The 15,962-nt window shown below is 47.6% G+C and overlaps 7 protein-coding genes and 1 non-coding gene across 8 annotated transcripts in view; 7 read left to right on the forward strand and 1 right to left on the reverse strand.

Moving 5' to 3' along the window:
- Positions 1-63: 63 nt before the first annotated feature.
- EDB82DRAFT_528490 (uncharacterized protein) lies at positions 64-2,510 on the forward strand (the record flags this gene model as incomplete). Its single annotated transcript, XM_025729208.1, has 5 exons — positions 64-549; positions 626-789; positions 833-1,012; positions 1,059-1,130; positions 1,178-2,510. The coding sequence occupies 5 exons, from the start codon at positions 64-66 to the stop codon at positions 2,508-2,510; spliced, it is 2,235 nt and encodes a 744-aa protein (XP_025583499.1).
- Positions 2,511-4,697: 2,187 nt separating this feature from the next.
- Positions 4,698-6,106, reverse strand: EDB82DRAFT_431857 (uncharacterized protein; the record flags this gene model as incomplete). Its single annotated transcript, XM_065607705.1, has 2 exons — positions 4,698-4,870; positions 5,101-6,106. 2 exons carry the CDS (start codon positions 6,104-6,106, stop codon positions 4,698-4,700), a joined length of 1,179 nt encoding a protein of 392 aa, XP_065464368.1.
- Positions 6,107-7,301: 1,195 nt separating this feature from the next.
- EDB82DRAFT_t201 lies at positions 7,302-7,373 on the forward strand. The gene has a single exon. It is a non-coding gene; the product is annotated as a tRNA-Gln (tRNA).
- Positions 7,374-7,804: 431 nt separating this feature from the next.
- Positions 7,805-9,080, forward strand: EDB82DRAFT_284640 (uncharacterized protein). The gene is made up of 3 exons (XM_025729205.2): positions 7,805-8,377; positions 8,428-8,880; positions 8,932-9,080. Exons 1-3 carry the CDS (start codon positions 8,103-8,105, stop codon positions 8,987-8,989), a joined length of 786 nt encoding a protein of 261 aa, XP_025583496.1. The 5' UTR covers positions 7,805-8,102; the 3' UTR covers positions 8,990-9,080.
- A 738-nt stretch (positions 9,081-9,818) lies between these two features.
- Positions 9,819-11,205, forward strand: EDB82DRAFT_510901 (uncharacterized protein). Its single transcript, XM_025729204.2, has 2 exons — positions 9,819-10,003; positions 10,049-11,205. Exons 1-2 carry the CDS (start codon positions 9,923-9,925, stop codon positions 11,141-11,143), a joined length of 1,176 nt encoding a protein of 391 aa, XP_025583495.1. The 5' UTR covers positions 9,819-9,922; the 3' UTR covers positions 11,144-11,205.
- Positions 11,206-11,456: 251 nt separating this feature from the next.
- Positions 11,457-13,280, forward strand: EDB82DRAFT_578549 (uncharacterized protein). The gene is made up of 3 exons (XM_025729203.2): positions 11,457-12,571; positions 12,614-12,873; positions 12,920-13,280. The coding sequence occupies exons 1-3, from the start codon at positions 11,570-11,572 to the stop codon at positions 13,200-13,202; spliced, it is 1,545 nt and encodes a 514-aa protein (XP_025583494.1). The 5' UTR covers positions 11,457-11,569; the 3' UTR covers positions 13,203-13,280.
- Positions 13,281-13,383: 103 nt separating this feature from the next.
- On the forward strand, positions 13,384-14,927 carry EDB82DRAFT_466539 (uncharacterized protein). Its single transcript, XM_065607904.1, has 2 exons — positions 13,384-14,397; positions 14,450-14,927. The coding sequence occupies exons 1-2, from the start codon at positions 13,673-13,675 to the stop codon at positions 14,844-14,846; spliced, it is 1,122 nt and encodes a 373-aa protein (XP_065464369.1). The 5' UTR covers positions 13,384-13,672; the 3' UTR covers positions 14,847-14,927.
- Positions 14,928-14,975: 48 nt separating this feature from the next.
- The window catches only part of EDB82DRAFT_408485 (uncharacterized protein), a gene marked incomplete at both ends in the record, with an annotated part of 1,407 nt that continues 420 nt past the window's right edge, over positions 14,976-15,962 (forward strand). Inside the window, one exon of the mRNA XM_065607578.1 lies at positions 14,976-15,962. This exon is cut by the window's right edge and continues 420 nt beyond it. Coding sequence (XP_065464370.1) covers positions 14,976-15,962 — 987 coding nt within the window.

Consider the following 15,962-nt stretch of genomic DNA (forward strand, 5'->3'; position numbering starts at 1 on the left):
GAGACTCGGAATCACAGCATCTCCTCAACCTCAACCAATACTCTGACTTACACACCGTTCATCATGGCTACTTTGAACAACATCAAGGAGCATCGCCTCCCAACCAAGTCTTATAAGCACATGTGGGCTCGCTATGTTGCGAAAAAGGCTTTCGATGAAGACATCAAGGCCGCCTCAAGGCGGTTGATTGAAGCACAGAAGACCAACCCAGATCTTTTCTCTGCTACGATCAAAGAAGATATGAAGGTGGGTACAATCTTGGCCAAAACACAGGAGGAGATCGGCACTGGCCTTGTTCCCAAAGATCCCAAGAAGCTAGACATCGGAATCATTGGCGCTGGTGTTGCTGGACTCTTCACTGCCCTGGTCTTTGACTGGTTGAACGAAGAGTGCAAGGATCAGGGACTCAAGATCAACTACGATATCATTGAAGCAGCTGAGGACAGGTTGGGCGGACGTCTGTATACTCACAGGTTCTCTGATGCTGAGCATGACTATTACGATGTTGGAGCCATGCGATTTCCCAACAATACCATCATGAGGAGGTCAGTTACATTCTACCTCACACTGCATATTGCTTACCAGCTATAGAACCTTCCAGCTATTCAACTACCTTGACATGTAGCCTGGAAAGGGTGGATTAATTCCCTACTACATGAAGGACGTCGATGGAGTTTGCCCTACGTACTTCAACGATATACGTAAAGTGGGCAACGTCTGGGCTGAGGGGACGGATGATCCTTTTAAGATCAACAGTGGGCTTGAAGAAAAGGACAAGATCCCCGAGAAGTAAGTGTACCAAACAATCGAAGGCAGCCGCTAACAAGTTTAGATACTTGAAGGAGGATCCCAGCGATCTCATAGAGGCAGCTTTGGACAAGTTGATAGGCAACACCAGGGTCGAGTTTGAAGCGGTCGTCGACGAGAACGACGAGAATGGGCAAAAAGCGACCGAGCTCTGGAAGAAATTGATGAGAACTGATAAATTGAGTGTTCGACAGTTCCTTGCGTTGTGAGTTGCCGAGAGAGACATATTTTCATTTGCTGACGCCGGACAGGGGCGAGCATGATGTACCCAGTGGACCTGGATTTAACTACAACACGATCGAATGGCTCGAGTCAGCGACATAGTAAGTGGTGCAATGAGAGTTGATGGTCAATTTCTGACATCCTTCAGCGGCACTGGCTGGTATGACCAGTCACTCACAGAATGTGTCCTAGAGCAGCTCGACTTTGCCACCCCAAAGCAAAAGAAAGATGAGCCTCCGATCAACTACTGGTGGTGCGTTGACGGAGGCGCCCAAACAATCGCAGAGAGAATGGCCAAGAAGGTTAAGAATCCTGTTCAGTTCAAGAGCCAGGTGGTCGCCATCGACGCTCAAATCCCGAAGCGCAAGGAGAAGAATGACTACACGCCCATGAAACTGGAGATCTCGAACGGCAAGTCAACAACGAAAAAGGATTATTTTGCAGTATTCAACAGCACAACCCTTGGCGCACTCCAGCGTATGAATCTCAAAGACGCTGGCCTTCTTTGGGGTACGAAACAAGCCATTCGTGCACTCGGCTATGGTGCTTCATGCAAGGTTGCTATCAAGTTCAAGACTGCGTGGTGGCAGAAGGAACCCTTCTGTATCAAGAAAGGTGGCCTTGCGCACACCGATCTTCCGCTTCGAGTTTGTGTCTACCCATCCTACAACATCGAGGCAAACGAGGGAAAAGACTGGAACCCCGATAAGCCCGCTGTTCTCTTGTGCTCATACACATGGGGCCAAGACGCCCAACGCATGGGTGCTCTGATCTCTTCGGATTCTCCAAAGAACGAAGACCAGCTTATTTCAGTGCTCCTGCATGACCTTGCTCTCCTCCATGCCCCCGAAGAGAAAGGGGACTGGGACTACGAGCACCTTCTCGAGATTCTCAAGCAACAGTATCAAGACCATCATTCTTATGATTGGTATAGCGACCAGAACATGTCGGGCGCTTTTGCATACTTTGGACCTGGCCAATTCTCGAACATGTGGCAGGAGATCATCAAGCCCAACGCTTATGGACAGCTGTACCTGGTCGGCGAAGCATCATCTTCCCATCACGCTTGGATTGTCGGCGCTCTGGAAAGTGTAATTCGCGCCGTTTATCTTATGTTCGAAGGTCTTCAGAAGCAAGAGCCTGAAAATGAAGCCTACAAGAAGGTCGTCAAGTTACTGAGCCAGGCACCCAAGGTTGACCCAGAGACGGAAGGTGGTGATGTTTTCGGTGGGTTCGCTGGCGACGAGTCATCAAAGCCTCAAAAGATGCCGTCGGGTCTTCCGTTCTTCCCACTCCCGGAGGAGATGCCCGATCGTCTTTTGGGTGTATCCGAAGACAAGAAGGTGCTTCGAGACCCATTGGGTAAGAATGACGAGTACGTCGAGGGCGCGGCCATTCTGTTGTCGGTGGCCATGATAGGAGTGTCTCTGCTTGAGAGTTGGATCGACTTTGAGCTAGATGATAAGACAAAGCCACAGTAAACAGATATCAGTCACGATCTTCTACGGCTAGCAATTAATATACACCTATTTCTTATGTTCAACACAGATCACACAGACTAGGCATGCTAGTCATTCTTTGGAATGAAGGCAAAGCAATCTGTCTACCATTGGTCGTAAGTGGCTGTATTGACAATGGATGAAAATTTGACTGGACAAAAAAGGTACTGTTTGTTGCCTGCTCACCTTGTGTTGGCACCTGCCAAATGGTAGATGGAGCCAAGTCACTCTTGCCATGTGTGGATGTGAGATGGGCACGTTGGTCACAAAGAAGGTACTTACCCACCTGCCGACAAGATACGTTTCTCAACTTGCCTTTTGTCTGCGATCCAATTAACCCTCTCATCACAGCTCCTTTCATAGAATCGTCTTTCAACAAACAATCCAGTCGAGAACCGTTGTCTCCAATGTCAACAAAAGCCATTAAGACAACGGTTCTCGTCCCTTGTGACCAGTCGCTTGTCTGAGCTCCGGTCTTTGATCTCAACATCTTTGTTTGCACAAAGTTTTTGGCCAACCAAACACACTGTTTACTGTTTTCATTCTCTCTCGTCAGTGAGTTGCTATGCTATCTAGAGATTATGCCTCCGCTAACTTCTATGCAGTGACCCGTAGACCCTCGAAGTCCAGAACCGCTGGTGGTGATAGGCGGCCATTGATAAAACGCCGAAGAGAGTCACCTGTCAGAAAACGTTCTCCGCCCGGTAAATCGAAATCACCTTTCACAAACTCGCCGTCTGGTCGCTCTGCGTCCTTTAAATCGGTAAATTCATGTTATTTTCCCATTAGTATGGGCCTTAACTTGGGTTTCACACAATATAACTTCTAGGAATTTACCTGGTACATTAAATTCTCCTTCTATAACCTTGCCGTCCAGTCGCTCTGCGCCCGTTGAATCAGCAAGTTCATGTTGGAGTTTCGTCGGCATGGGTGCTAATCTTGGTTTTATATAACGCTTGACAATTGCGGCAGTTGGACGTTCTTTGGTTCCCGCTCTAGGAGAGAACTTGTCGCCCGGTATAACGAAATTACCTTCTACAAACTTGCCGTGCGACCATCCGACTCACTGCCGCCCAGTTTTCACTTGGCCGCCACGCCAAGTCTAATTACTCCGAGGAACAATCGTGAGGCAAGTCTTCTATCCTTTCCGGTGGAACTGGAACTGACTTGGTAGGGTCACTCATCGTCTGCGTTTTCTCTATCTTCTAACGCACGTCCGCAAAAGGAAATCGACAAAAAAGCCGTGCCACAAAGAGTACCTGAAAGATAAGCAGGTAAATGGTAACTCTTGCATGATGATTTGCTTGGTAGCTGACTTGATTGCTGCAGAACAGCGTTGAGCTCCGAAAGCAGGACCTTTGGGACCGCTGCCGTCGAGACCCTCTATTATGCGAAGAGATTCTGTCTAGAGGGAGGGCACTACCCACCACGACGGTCGGATTCTGCCGTCCTTCGAAAAAAGTGCCGAACAAATCAGGGGGCTACATACAACTTAGTTACGACGGTCTTGATAAGCTCGCCCTCCTGCATGATGTATTAGCCTGGTCGCGCGGCCTTGTACCGAACGATGATTAACAAATTTTACATCTCTGCGGAAACTTAGTATGTTTAAAAGAAGAACATGTATGCTTAGAGACGGCTGTAGAGAACAACGCCCGTAAGGGTTACGGACTGACAATTCCATGCTTCTGCGACAGCATGTGCACCAAATGGAAGTACACCTGTCCGCACAAGCCACCGTGCGTGGGAAAGGGAGTTGGCATCTACCATATCACGTTTCAAATCGCTATCAGTGGTTATCAAAGCTGGGAATCGTGGGCTAGTGAGACATTGCATCGGGAGAGCTGTTGGGATCTACCAAGATGCAGTGAGGTGGCGACAAGGGGGTAGCGGAAAACATAAATAATCCAAGATCCTCGTTTAAAGAGCATATACTTACTTATTGATTTCGTCTCTTATGCCTAGAGCAGTCGATCTTTCCGGCACATTAAGAAGCCATTGCCGTCTACTCCCATCCAGTCTTCCTCCCAAGTCATTGGTTGCTACTTGGAATGGCTCCTCTCCGCCCGACATAAGGGTCGTCTGATCTAGTCGCGTATCTGCATCTTTGGATTTGTCGGGCTGCATCTCAATTCGCCACTAAGCTTGAAAACGAGAGTGCGCTTCATCTCAAGTTCGGCGTTCTCGTTCCGTATATATGTCATCCCAAAGCGAGCCCTTCAAAGCACGATCTCTGATCCAGGTTTTGTACATGTCCAGTTCAAGGTACTCGAGACCTGTTATAGTGGGATTGTAAGGCTGATCGAACGGTACAGTTGTTATCCTAATACGATTGTCGGGGTCTAACTTTCCACAACTGTCGGTGAATGCATGGAACTTGGAAAGGTAATGTTTAAAATAGACCACGCAGACTAAGCATGCTGATCGCTCTATGGGCATAAATCCCAGTATTCTGTATTTACATCATGCCATAGTGAACCCGCTAAAGCACGATCTCTAACCAGTTTTTTAGGTATATACTGATAATGGTCCACCCAACGCGGATCAAATTGCACATTAGTGGTCTTGATACGATTATCGGGGTCCAGCCTTTCCCAACGCTCAGTGAATGCGTCGAAACTAGGAAGGTAAAAATCCCAATCACCGAACACTATAGTGAATCTTCGTCCTTGGTATGGTACTCTCTCCTCGAAGCTCATCGCTCTCTGGAAGGTTGCTTCAGTCCATGCTCTAGACCATTGGTCTTTGATGTCCTCTTCCGCGATCCGCAAATCTGGAGGATCTGCGCGTGAAAGAACAGCCATTTCCAATTGAGGGCATAGAGCCATGTTCTGCCACAGTTCGGGACCTATCATGACATTGTAGAGGGCCAAACGCTGGATTTTTGGCCATTTGGTCCAAATCTCTGGCTCGCTGTGGTCCTCAGTGGTATCCAGATAAAGCTCATCGTTGATGCTGACAAGCTCTTCAACATTGACTAGCGCCTCGAAGCCCTCTCTGAACAGCCTTCGGATACCTGTATAATCATCCTCGGGCCTGAGAGATCGAAGGGGCATGTCTACAATGATGGCTGTGAGGACTGGGGCCAATGTGACGAGAACCTCATTTACAGCCTTGGCTGTATCCATATCCTTGAGCTCCGGGTAATACGGGGAGGGAGGTGAGTCCGCTGGAGAATCGATAGCTTCTTCGCCTTCTTCTTCTTCATCGCTCAAGTCTGTCGCAGAGCTTCGATCATGTGGGCTCTCAAAGGGGGCAAGAAATAGCTTAGTAGAGCCATACGCTTCGCATGGTCTCCGACCCGTGATTATACTCTCCCGCGAGATGAAATTACGGAAAAGGCGCAAACTCTCTTTCGATCGAATTTGGAGGCAATTCTGCCAAAGGAGCCGTGATGCAGTGGGGTAAATTGTTTTGGAGACCAAGGTCAAGTTGAGGAGTGTCTTTGTGATGATATTTGCGGCGGAAAGAATTGGCCGACGATGAGTTATGTCCGAAATCAAGTTCTCAGTGATCATTAGAATGATCTCCGTAGGCAGTCTGGCCTTGCCAGTATTGTCTTTGCAGTCGTTGTTCATGTTGCTTGTTGGGTGAAGATGGGAAACAATCATTCGACAAGTTACGGATGGTTACACAGTGATAGGTGGAGGGCAGATGGATGCTAAAAATATGGGTAAAACGGTACTACAGCTTGCACGTGTTTGGATTGGTACAAGGTTGTTTAGGTGCCCAATTGTTTTGTCATCCTTTCTACCATACAAGGTAGCACCGCCTGGTCAACTCCTTCACGGCATGAGTCACTTAGCTCCATTTACAGTTTGGCATGCGCAAGGTGAGCAGGCAACAACACATTCTTTCTTCAGTCAAAGCCTTCACCCCGTGTTTCAAAGGAATTATCTCTGCCCTAGCATTGCTGATGCTTAGACATACTCTCAACGAGCAACCAATGTTCTGGAGGACCTAAATGATAGAGGACGCAAAGGACGGCAATGACCGCTCCTCAGGGTATCAAAAAGTCAACCACTCACTCAAGGCATGAGGAACGAAAATAGCAAGTCAGTTTATGCTGTTTAGACAAGGCACTTGGGCCATTTATTCTTTATACTCCAACGCTTAGAGCCGACAATTGGTGCACCACTCATCACACGCCTCCCAACTTTTGTATATATCAATCGCCTTTTCAACCCAATTACAGCCTGTACTTGAAATGACATGATCCTCCTCCGGCGCTTCTGTTGCCGGTTTTTGAGCCCATCACATCTCTTATCTCGACTTCCAAATATCTCTACCACCATCCCCATGATATTAACAGCCAAGCTTTAAGACGAGATCACCCGACCCGGCGACGAGATCACGCCAGGTACATCTCACGTGACATCATGCGATACTTCTCACAAGATGCTGATGCCCGCGAGGCATTGAGAATGCGATACCATGACAATGATTGTGATTGAAGTTGGTTCAAATAAAAAATGTCGCTCAATCTACCCTACAACTAAACCAGTGTTTTCAACCCCAAACCCCCAAGCCATCCAGCCTGATTGCATCATAACCAGTAACTGACTGCCACATGCTAGCCAGGTAGAGAAGTCATTTCCTTCGGATCGTTGTACTGTATCAATAGCCTCATCACATGGCGAGGTTAAGCTAAAGCGAGTGTATTGGGGCAATTAAACTTCATGCATTATCAACTCAGGTTACACGTAATCATGACCTTGAGCCACAGGCGTAATGATTATAATTATGAGCACCAGTCATAACCAATAATTGTTGGGTTTCGTGGTCTAACGGTTATGACTGCGGATTCTGATTCCGCCAGCGAGGGTTCGACTCCCTCCGAGACCTTTATTTTTGCATTTTTTTTTAAATAAATTTTTTGCTATTGCTCCATCTTTGAACTATCGGTGCTTGGAATCATGAGTATTGTCTTGTGGTCCAGTTTAATTGAGTATGACGTCGGGTAAAGGTTTTGCTTTGTCTCTTTGACTCCCTGCGTATCATAAATTCCAGTTACATCTTATGATAACACGTTGAACCAGCATCATAACAACCAGATACGCCTTTCTCCGCTTGCAAACTTGCTGGCGCGCCTCCCGTCGTGGGGTCCAAAAGCAAGCGAGGTGTTGTGTAACCGGTGATTCCTTTTTTTGACATATCCTGACCAACTAGGTCACTCAATACTTGCCAAGCCTGTGGGCATAACACCATCTTCCCTGTTAATACAACGTAGGCTGCAAGAGACTTGTAAGCACATAGAAATTACAGGAGGCCTGGAGTACTTAATTTGTCAATCACAATTAGCCTCTCCTGCAGATACCTGGTCTTCAAATGCAAATTGAGATGACCATGTATCCCAGCAGGTTAGACATTCAGCCAACAAGAAGATTGTATGCAGGACCAACATGCATCAAGAGATAATAAAGGCACGGATGGAGCTGCGCCTCTAAAGTCGTCGGCTGGCTGGTCCCCGTTCCCCGTTCCTCGTTCCCCGTTCTTCTCCGTTCTTCGTTGTCTTTTTAAACTTACACGGTTTTGCGACGACATTCTATCGAGCTTCAGTCGTATCAAATCGCGATGAGCCAACAAGCTCCTGAAAGCGAGGGCTTGCAGGTTGATACTCATGCTCAGCAAGCTGCCAAAGCCCCCGAGTTTGTTCCCTACAGTCAAAATGCCTACGGTCAAAATGGCCAGGATCACGTTCCCGAATATGAAGCTCCGACTTCAAAGGGACAAAGACCTCCATTTGGTCTAGGACTGTGGGCATTTGCTGGACTTGTCGCGTTATTGACAGCCGTCATTGTTGGTGCTGGAGTAGGTGGAGGACTTGGCGCTGTTTTGAAGAACAAGTCGTATGTCTTGCACTCGAGCGTGGATGCCGGTTATTGACCTGGTGATTTAGGAGCGATTGCCAAGAAGAAACTGCGTCTGCATCATCTCCGGCCAACGTAGAGCCGACCTCATGTCCAACACAGAGCAATAGCACATCCGACAACGATACAGCCCCATATGTTCCGAAACCTCCTTCTGAAGTAACAGCTCTGCGATTGACATGCCCCGACGACAAGCGGAACGAGACAAAGTACAAGTCGCACAAGGGTTACGAATTCAGGTGGTGGTGTGGCGTGGACGCGCCAGAGGGTCAGAAGTCAAAGGAAGGTGGTGACATCTATGACATCCCTATTTTCTCTTACACAATTGGCGACTGTATGGAAGCTTGTGCCAATATGTATAAAAAGGGCTCGGATAACAAAATCGAGACGAATTGCAGGAGCATTGTCTTTTCAATGAGAATGGCTCGGTACTTCGATGATCATAACGCAAATTGCTTTCTAAAGAACGGGTCAAAAGCTGTGTAAGTTATTCCATGACTTTGCCTCACGATGTTATGCTGACTTGTTCTTAGAGGTAGCAAGTGGACTTTCGACGACGAGTACTTTGCTTATGCAGAGATTGTGACTTAGAATTGCGACCAAGGGTTTATGATAGCAAAGAGAACAATCGAGCGTTTTAGTTCCTATGATGCAGCTGCCTGATATTGCTAAGCAGAGATTATCACCTGGCCCAGCTCAAGTACGTCGGCATTAATCCATGGTGACACTGTACGGTGGTATCACCAGGGAGTTTGGAGACGTGATTGCAGCTTCAAGATGACCGAGATGGCGTCCCATCCCGTAGATGTAAAAATATGCGAAATGAGTGAGGTTGGCTGCAATGTCGGACGACTGGATCGCTAATCAGAGTCACTGACAGCAATTGCTCCATCTTCTGGCCTCGTCTAGAGTTGTATACAGTTGTCCAGGTGGTCAGATGAGGCGTCGAGGAACTACTCAAAGTCATCAACTTTGATGGGAGGCTTCTCAAAGTATAATTGATGCAATGAGGGCGGTCTCAAACTCATCAGTAATATTTCATACCTATGTTGGACTTATCTGTAGTTGTCCAAGTTGTTAGATAAGGCATGGAGCTAACTATTTTAGATGACAGTCCAAGCCTCGACAATGACGCACAGTCGCACACTAGTCTCGGCAGTTGAGCATCCGACGGCATTCAATTCTTCCGTTCGTTTTCGGGTGAATTAACTTTCCGACTCTATTCGCTGTCGGGTTAGTCGACGTCGTAACGGAAACACTATTAGCTGACAGAAAGTTACTGTAAGCTTTGACAAGCAAAAAGAAACAGACAAACTGCGGGGGTTAAACGCTACAAACCGAGCGGTTAATTCTGTCATCCATGATTACTCCACCCAACGTTTCTGATACTCCAAGCGAGATGGGGCTATGCATCCGAAACGCAATTGAAGCATGTGATGAGACGCGAGTTTGACTATCGAAACGCAAATCCAGTATATAAAGAGTCGACATGTATCCATTGAAACAAACAAACAAACTCCAAAGATGGCGCCCATTCCAAAAACTCAAAGAACTATTCACGATGACTCTACCTCAATTGGTAGACGCTTCGTTGATCTTGCCAAGGTACGTACCCTGTCTATACCAAGTATACACCACTAACAAATACAGTTCCTGTCCTCATTGAAAGGCGACTTGGATCTTGCAAATGTCACGGCCCCTCCATTCTTCCTTGCTCCATCTTCAGTCGTCGAAAATCCAGGAAGCTGGGCTCAACGACCATGTCTTTTTACAGCCCCGACCAACGAACTTGATCCAGCAAAGCGAAGTTTATCGGTTCTACAATTATTCCTTGCAGGTCTTCGGAGTCAATTGTACGTTGCTGGTGCACCCAACGTTAGCATCAAGAAGCCTCTCAACGCGTTTCTCGGCGAATTGTTCCTTGCATCATGGAGTGAAGGAGACAGCAACACAAGATTAGTCGTTGAGCAAGTCAGCCATCATCCACCAATCACCGCCATGCATATTGCCAGTGAAGGGATCAGAGCCGATGGATACGGACGAGTCGAGATGACGTTCAATGGAAACATCAACATTCGCCAGATGGGTCATGCGGTGATACACCTGGACAAGTTCGACGAGGATTATCTTGTTCCACTTACCGATGTCACTGTACGAGGATTCATGTCTGCATGTCTTTACCCAGAGATCATTGGCACATATACCATCAACTCAAGTTCTGGGTATGTCTCGGAAATAGATTTCTCAGGAACGGGCTTCTTTAGAGGAAAGAGGAATTCCTTCGAAGCAAGAATCTACCACAAAGATCAACCAAAGAAAATTTGCTACAAGGTTTCTGGAGTCTGGAGCGAGGGCTGGAAGATCACAGACGCCAATGGCGTGGTGGAAACATACACTGTTGAACCAGAAAAGTCATTCATGGATATCAGCCCGGTCGAGAAACAAGATCCACGGGAATCAAGACGAGCATGGGGAGATGTCATTTCGGCCTTGCAGCAAGGAAATTACAGAGATGCATCTGCAGCAAAGCATACAGTGGAGGAAGCTCAACGACAAAAGAGGAAAGAAGAGAAGATGTCAGGAAAGACATGGCAGCCAGCCTTGTTCAATAGTGTTCCAGGAGATGAGCATGATGTCTTTCATCGGTTATCAAAAGGAACAAAGTGGCAGCTTTACGATGAAGAGACAAGAGGAGTTTGGAGAATTGATGAAGAGAGCTTGCGTCATTTAGATGCGAGACAATAAGGTGACCAACAATAGATACCCGTTTAGATTAATTACATGCGATAATTTTACTCTTTACCTCATTGTCACTGAAGCAATCAACGGTAACATGCTATTCTTCAACAGAGTACAGCAGCATTCAATGTTGCCATCTCTCCAGGAGTGTCCACCTACTGACAATTGATTCGACAATTAATCAACAACAATCCTTGTCATACCTTGCAAGTGCCATTTTTAGGGCTGACGCTTTATCGTAGTGCAGATCCACTCGTATTCGCTATGGCCATGTACCCCTGGACTAGTGCAGAATACAAAAAGTGCAGATCTTCCCGCTCGGGCATCAAGAACATTGACCGCTAGCAGTATAAGAGATGAAAGCAGTAGGTCAGTTTATGCTACTTCCCTAAGACAGCCACCTCTTCTGTTGTCTACTGCGTGGCCATCACGATGTATCGACGTTTGTTTCTCGGGACAGTGCTTGTTGCACTTTTGGCGTTGTTATTCCCGCAGCAAAAGGATGAACATCCACCGTACGTGAAAGGAAAGAACGGAACAGCATTGTTTTTGGTCAATCAAGAACACGGTGTATCAAACGTGCTTGTTGCAACAGCCTCAGCCTTGTTGGAGAACTACCCTGACATTGACGTCCATTTCGCCTCATTCCCCAAGCTCAAGAACAAACTTGAAAGAGTCTCCAATTTCGCTCGAAGAAAGACACCTTCGGCTCGCAACATCGTTTTCCATCAACTTCAAAGTCCTTCATACGCGGACGTGATTACCAATGCAGGAAGAAGTCTCGACGACATTCCTCATCCTCCAGGTCCTGCTGGCATTTCTCATTTGTGCAGAGACATTCAGCTCTGGATATCGCCATGGTCTGCCGATGACCACTTTTCCATCTACGAGGAGGTCGTTTCTCTCATTGATGAGATTGATCCTGCCGTGGTAGTGATCGATACTCTGTTCAGACCAGGACTTGATGCAACAAGAGACAAGAATCGACAGCATGCGTTCATCACTCCCAACCAGGCTATTGACAACTTTCTCGGAGAACAGCCGTATGGAAGCATGTTTTGGAAATATCCATCGATGAGTTCGGGTTTTCCATTTCCAGTGCCATGGAACAAGATTCCCGAGAATATTTACCTCAATATCCGGTTTATCTACAGTGTTTTGAGAATGCCAGATCTTGCTGCCAAACGAAAGGCACTCCGCGAGAGAGGACTCAAAGATCCTCTCAACTTCTTCGGCATGTACCGAGATGATGTGCCGTGGATTACTGTCACAGCCGATGGCGCTTCCATCCCAGTAGATTACATTCCGTCGAACGTCACTACCACAAACCCGATTGTTCTTTCTGTTGCCCCGGCTGCTGAACAGGATCCTGTGCTTGTTGACTGGTTGAAGAAGACACCAACAGTCTTGATCAACCTCGGCAGCACCGTCAGCGTATGTATTCCGCCCGAATTGTGTTCAACGCTGACAAGATAGTATTCTGAGTCTCAAGCTTCAATCATGACACAAGCCATCGCCAACGTCCTTGACAAGGTTGACATTCAAGTCCTTTGGAAGTTCAACAAGGTCGGCAACTACTCGGATGACGTTTTTCTCCCAGTCAAGCAACATCTTGAGAGCGGCCTTCTCAAGTTGGAGAGGTGGCTCACAGTTGATCCAACTTCGTTACTCGAGTCGGGTCTCATCGTTGCGTCAATTCACCATGGAGGGGCCAACTGCTACAACGAAGCTGTCTAGTAAGTGAATCACACACCTGTGGACAAACAAGGCTAACAACTGCAGTGCTGGCGTTCCTCACGTCATTCTACCTTTATGGGCTGATCTCTATAGTTATGCAGCACTTGTTGAAACCATTGGTATTGGTGTTTGGGCATGCCCCAGCACAAGCCCGAAGTGGACAGTTGAAGGACTTACCCACGCCTTTTTGAAAGTTCTCGACGGTGGGGAAGCGAGTGTCAGTATGCGTGAGAAGGCCAAAGAAGTGGGGGATAGAATGCAGGTAGCAGAAAAGGGACGCGATGTTGCTGCAAGAAAGGTAGCCGAGCTTGCTTATTCTGGAGTGTGAGTAGTTTAACATGTAGTTATGCAGTAGTATACTCTAATACACAAGGTATACACCACCAGACTGATCCACATGGTGGGGTTTTTATATAAATGAAATAAAACGTGCCACTAATCCAATCCCCTCCATCTCTCGCAATCCACTCACTTGCATACAGCCTCATCATTACCAACACAACACAGCTGAGCGCCTTGTTCACCACTACAATGGACCCGAATCTGGAGCTCTGTCGGAGCTTAACGCATCTTACCTCAACCCAGCGCGATCAACGCCTCCAACATCTTCCCTCAGAGGCATATGCCAGGGTCAGGAAAATTGTCGAAAGAGAGCAGGAGGCTTAGAAGTTGAAGGAACTCATTGCAGGCCGGGACCTCGTCCAATTGGCCTTGACTGATCCCTCCGAGATTATAGCGTGTAAACCGCTAAAATATGCACTCCTTGGTCGAGCCACCTACCAATGGGACGAGAACAAGATGGTTACACGCATCACCAACGACGCCGCAAGAACGAGTTCTGTCTTGGTTAATTACATCGCAAATTTTGATCGAACCCCTCGGCCTTTTCGCTTAGATGCCTGGAAGCTAGCCTATTGCGACGTATATCATGTTGATGTCGAAGGAGGGAGTGCTACACTACAGGAAATCTACGAAGAACGCATTCGAGAAGAAGAACTCCAAACCCCTGCTGCTCGAGCCAGAGAGCTTGTGCGGTATAATGAACTTGGGAAAGCTCGGAGGAATGCTAAATGGATGATTCCTGCTATTGAACGTTTTTCAGATGAGGCACAAGCACAGGTGGATCAGGAACGGAGGCAATCCTTGGAACCCTTCTTACAATTTAGCCAAGATGAGGAAATGAGGAAACTCATTTTGGCACCGCAGGGATACCACAAGACCCTAGAAAGAATCTGGAAGTGGGTATCGCCGACGCCGCCAGCTTGGATACAGAAGACCCTTGAGGCTCAAGAACAGTTTGGTTTTATCTATTACATGTCCAGAGAGGTCGAACAGAAGCACGGCTATAACTGGCACTCAGTCTGGAGTGGCATTAACTGTCACGATCTGCCAGACAGGGTAACCAGGTACAGCATCCATTGCCAAGGCCCTGGCAACTCGAATGCGCTGCTTCGACTGGAAACTGAGAAGTGGCCTACGTTTTATCCCAACGAGAGCATGGCAGAAGATGACGACTTGCGAAAGTAAGTTAAAATATGCTTATCGCAAAGAATTTATATACTAATTACGCAACAGACACTTCAGAGGATACAGGGAAGAGAATGAAAATCTTTTATCTGCTGGAATTCTACGGAATACCTTTATCGTCGTTCCTATTGAATTAACTTCAGAGGAAAATCGCCAACGTCCAGAAGATGAGCTTCTTGATCCTTACTGGGTTTGGGCATATGATGCAGACTGGGACAGTTCGGAAGAAGAGACTGTGTTCAACGGGGAGAGATACCAAGGGCGTGTCAAGGTGGCCATTTGGTCGGTTAACTCGTGGCAAGGAGCTGAGCGCATCGCAGCAATTACAGTCTGCGATAGAAGATGGTCGCTCAAGGCTGGAAAGCCTCGAGCAGCAGCTCCAGCCCTCGACTCACCGAAAGGTAATGAGCCGGTTTGGTGCGCGTGCATTCAAGTGGCCCTTTGAATGTAAAGAGGTCGAGGGAACCATTCAAAATCTTGTGCGTTGCAGAGAGAATATTTCTTTGGCGTTGAACATTGACCAGACGTAAGTGAAGTGCTTCGAGGAACAATGGCTGAGCTCACATGAGCCCGACTTAGTGTAATCCTTCAGAACGTCGATGAACGAACGACTCTCAGTCAACTGCCGGCCGCAGATGGAGCTTCATTCGACTCCCGTGCCGAAGAACACAACCCAACATGCTTACCCGACACTCGTGAGGAGTTGCTTGGAGAAATCGACCACTGGATAAATGACCCCAAGTCAAAGACAATATTCTGGTTAAATGGTAAGGCCGGAACGGGAAAATCGACCATTTCGCGGACTGTCGCCTGGTCGCGATCCAGGCAGGGCGATCTCGGTGCGAGCTTCTTTTTCAAGAGAGGTGAGGTCGATCGAGGGAACTTGTCCAAGTTCGTGTCCATGGTGGCCCGTCGACTGGCTTGGAGCACGCCGGCGGTTGCGCCGTTCATCAAGAGTGCCGTCAATGCTGATCCAGAGATTGCTGACAAGGCTGTCCGGGAGCAGTTTAAGAAGCTTATTCAAGAGCCGCTGTCAAAAACGACGGTAACGTCATTATCTCGGCCGTTGGTTGTTATTGTTGTTGATGCACTGGATGAGTGCGAGAAGGATGATGACATCAAGCTTTTTCTCCAACTTTTCTCCAACTTACGCTCCGCGGGTCCTTTACGTGTTCGGGTGCTCGTTACTAGTAGACCCGAGCTTCCTGTACGTCTTGGCTTTTCCTCTATCGGTAATGCCCATCAAGATTTGATACTGCACAAAATCCCGCTGCCGATCATTGAGCACGATATATCTGTCTTTCTTCGGCACGAGTTCGCCAACATTCGCAACAGCTTCAATAAAAACGCAGTAGAAGAGCTGAAACTACCAATGGACTGGCCTGGGGAAGCCAATCTCGGGAAGCTGACCACGGCGGCGGCGCCTCTCTTTATCTTCGCCGCAACTCTTTGCCGATTCATCAACGACTCATATCTCGGCAGTCCTGATGAGCTTCTACAGAGTGTGCTCAGCGTCGCAGGTACTGGTCAAGGCTCGAAGCTCGACATGACATATTCTCCA

This window comes from Fusarium venenatum (genome assembly GCF_020744135.1).
Source record: "Fusarium venenatum strain MPI-CAGE-CH-0201 chromosome Unknown EDB82scaffold_3, whole genome shotgun sequence".
NCBI classification, from domain to species: domain Eukaryota; kingdom Fungi; phylum Ascomycota; class Sordariomycetes; order Hypocreales; family Nectriaceae; genus Fusarium; species Fusarium venenatum.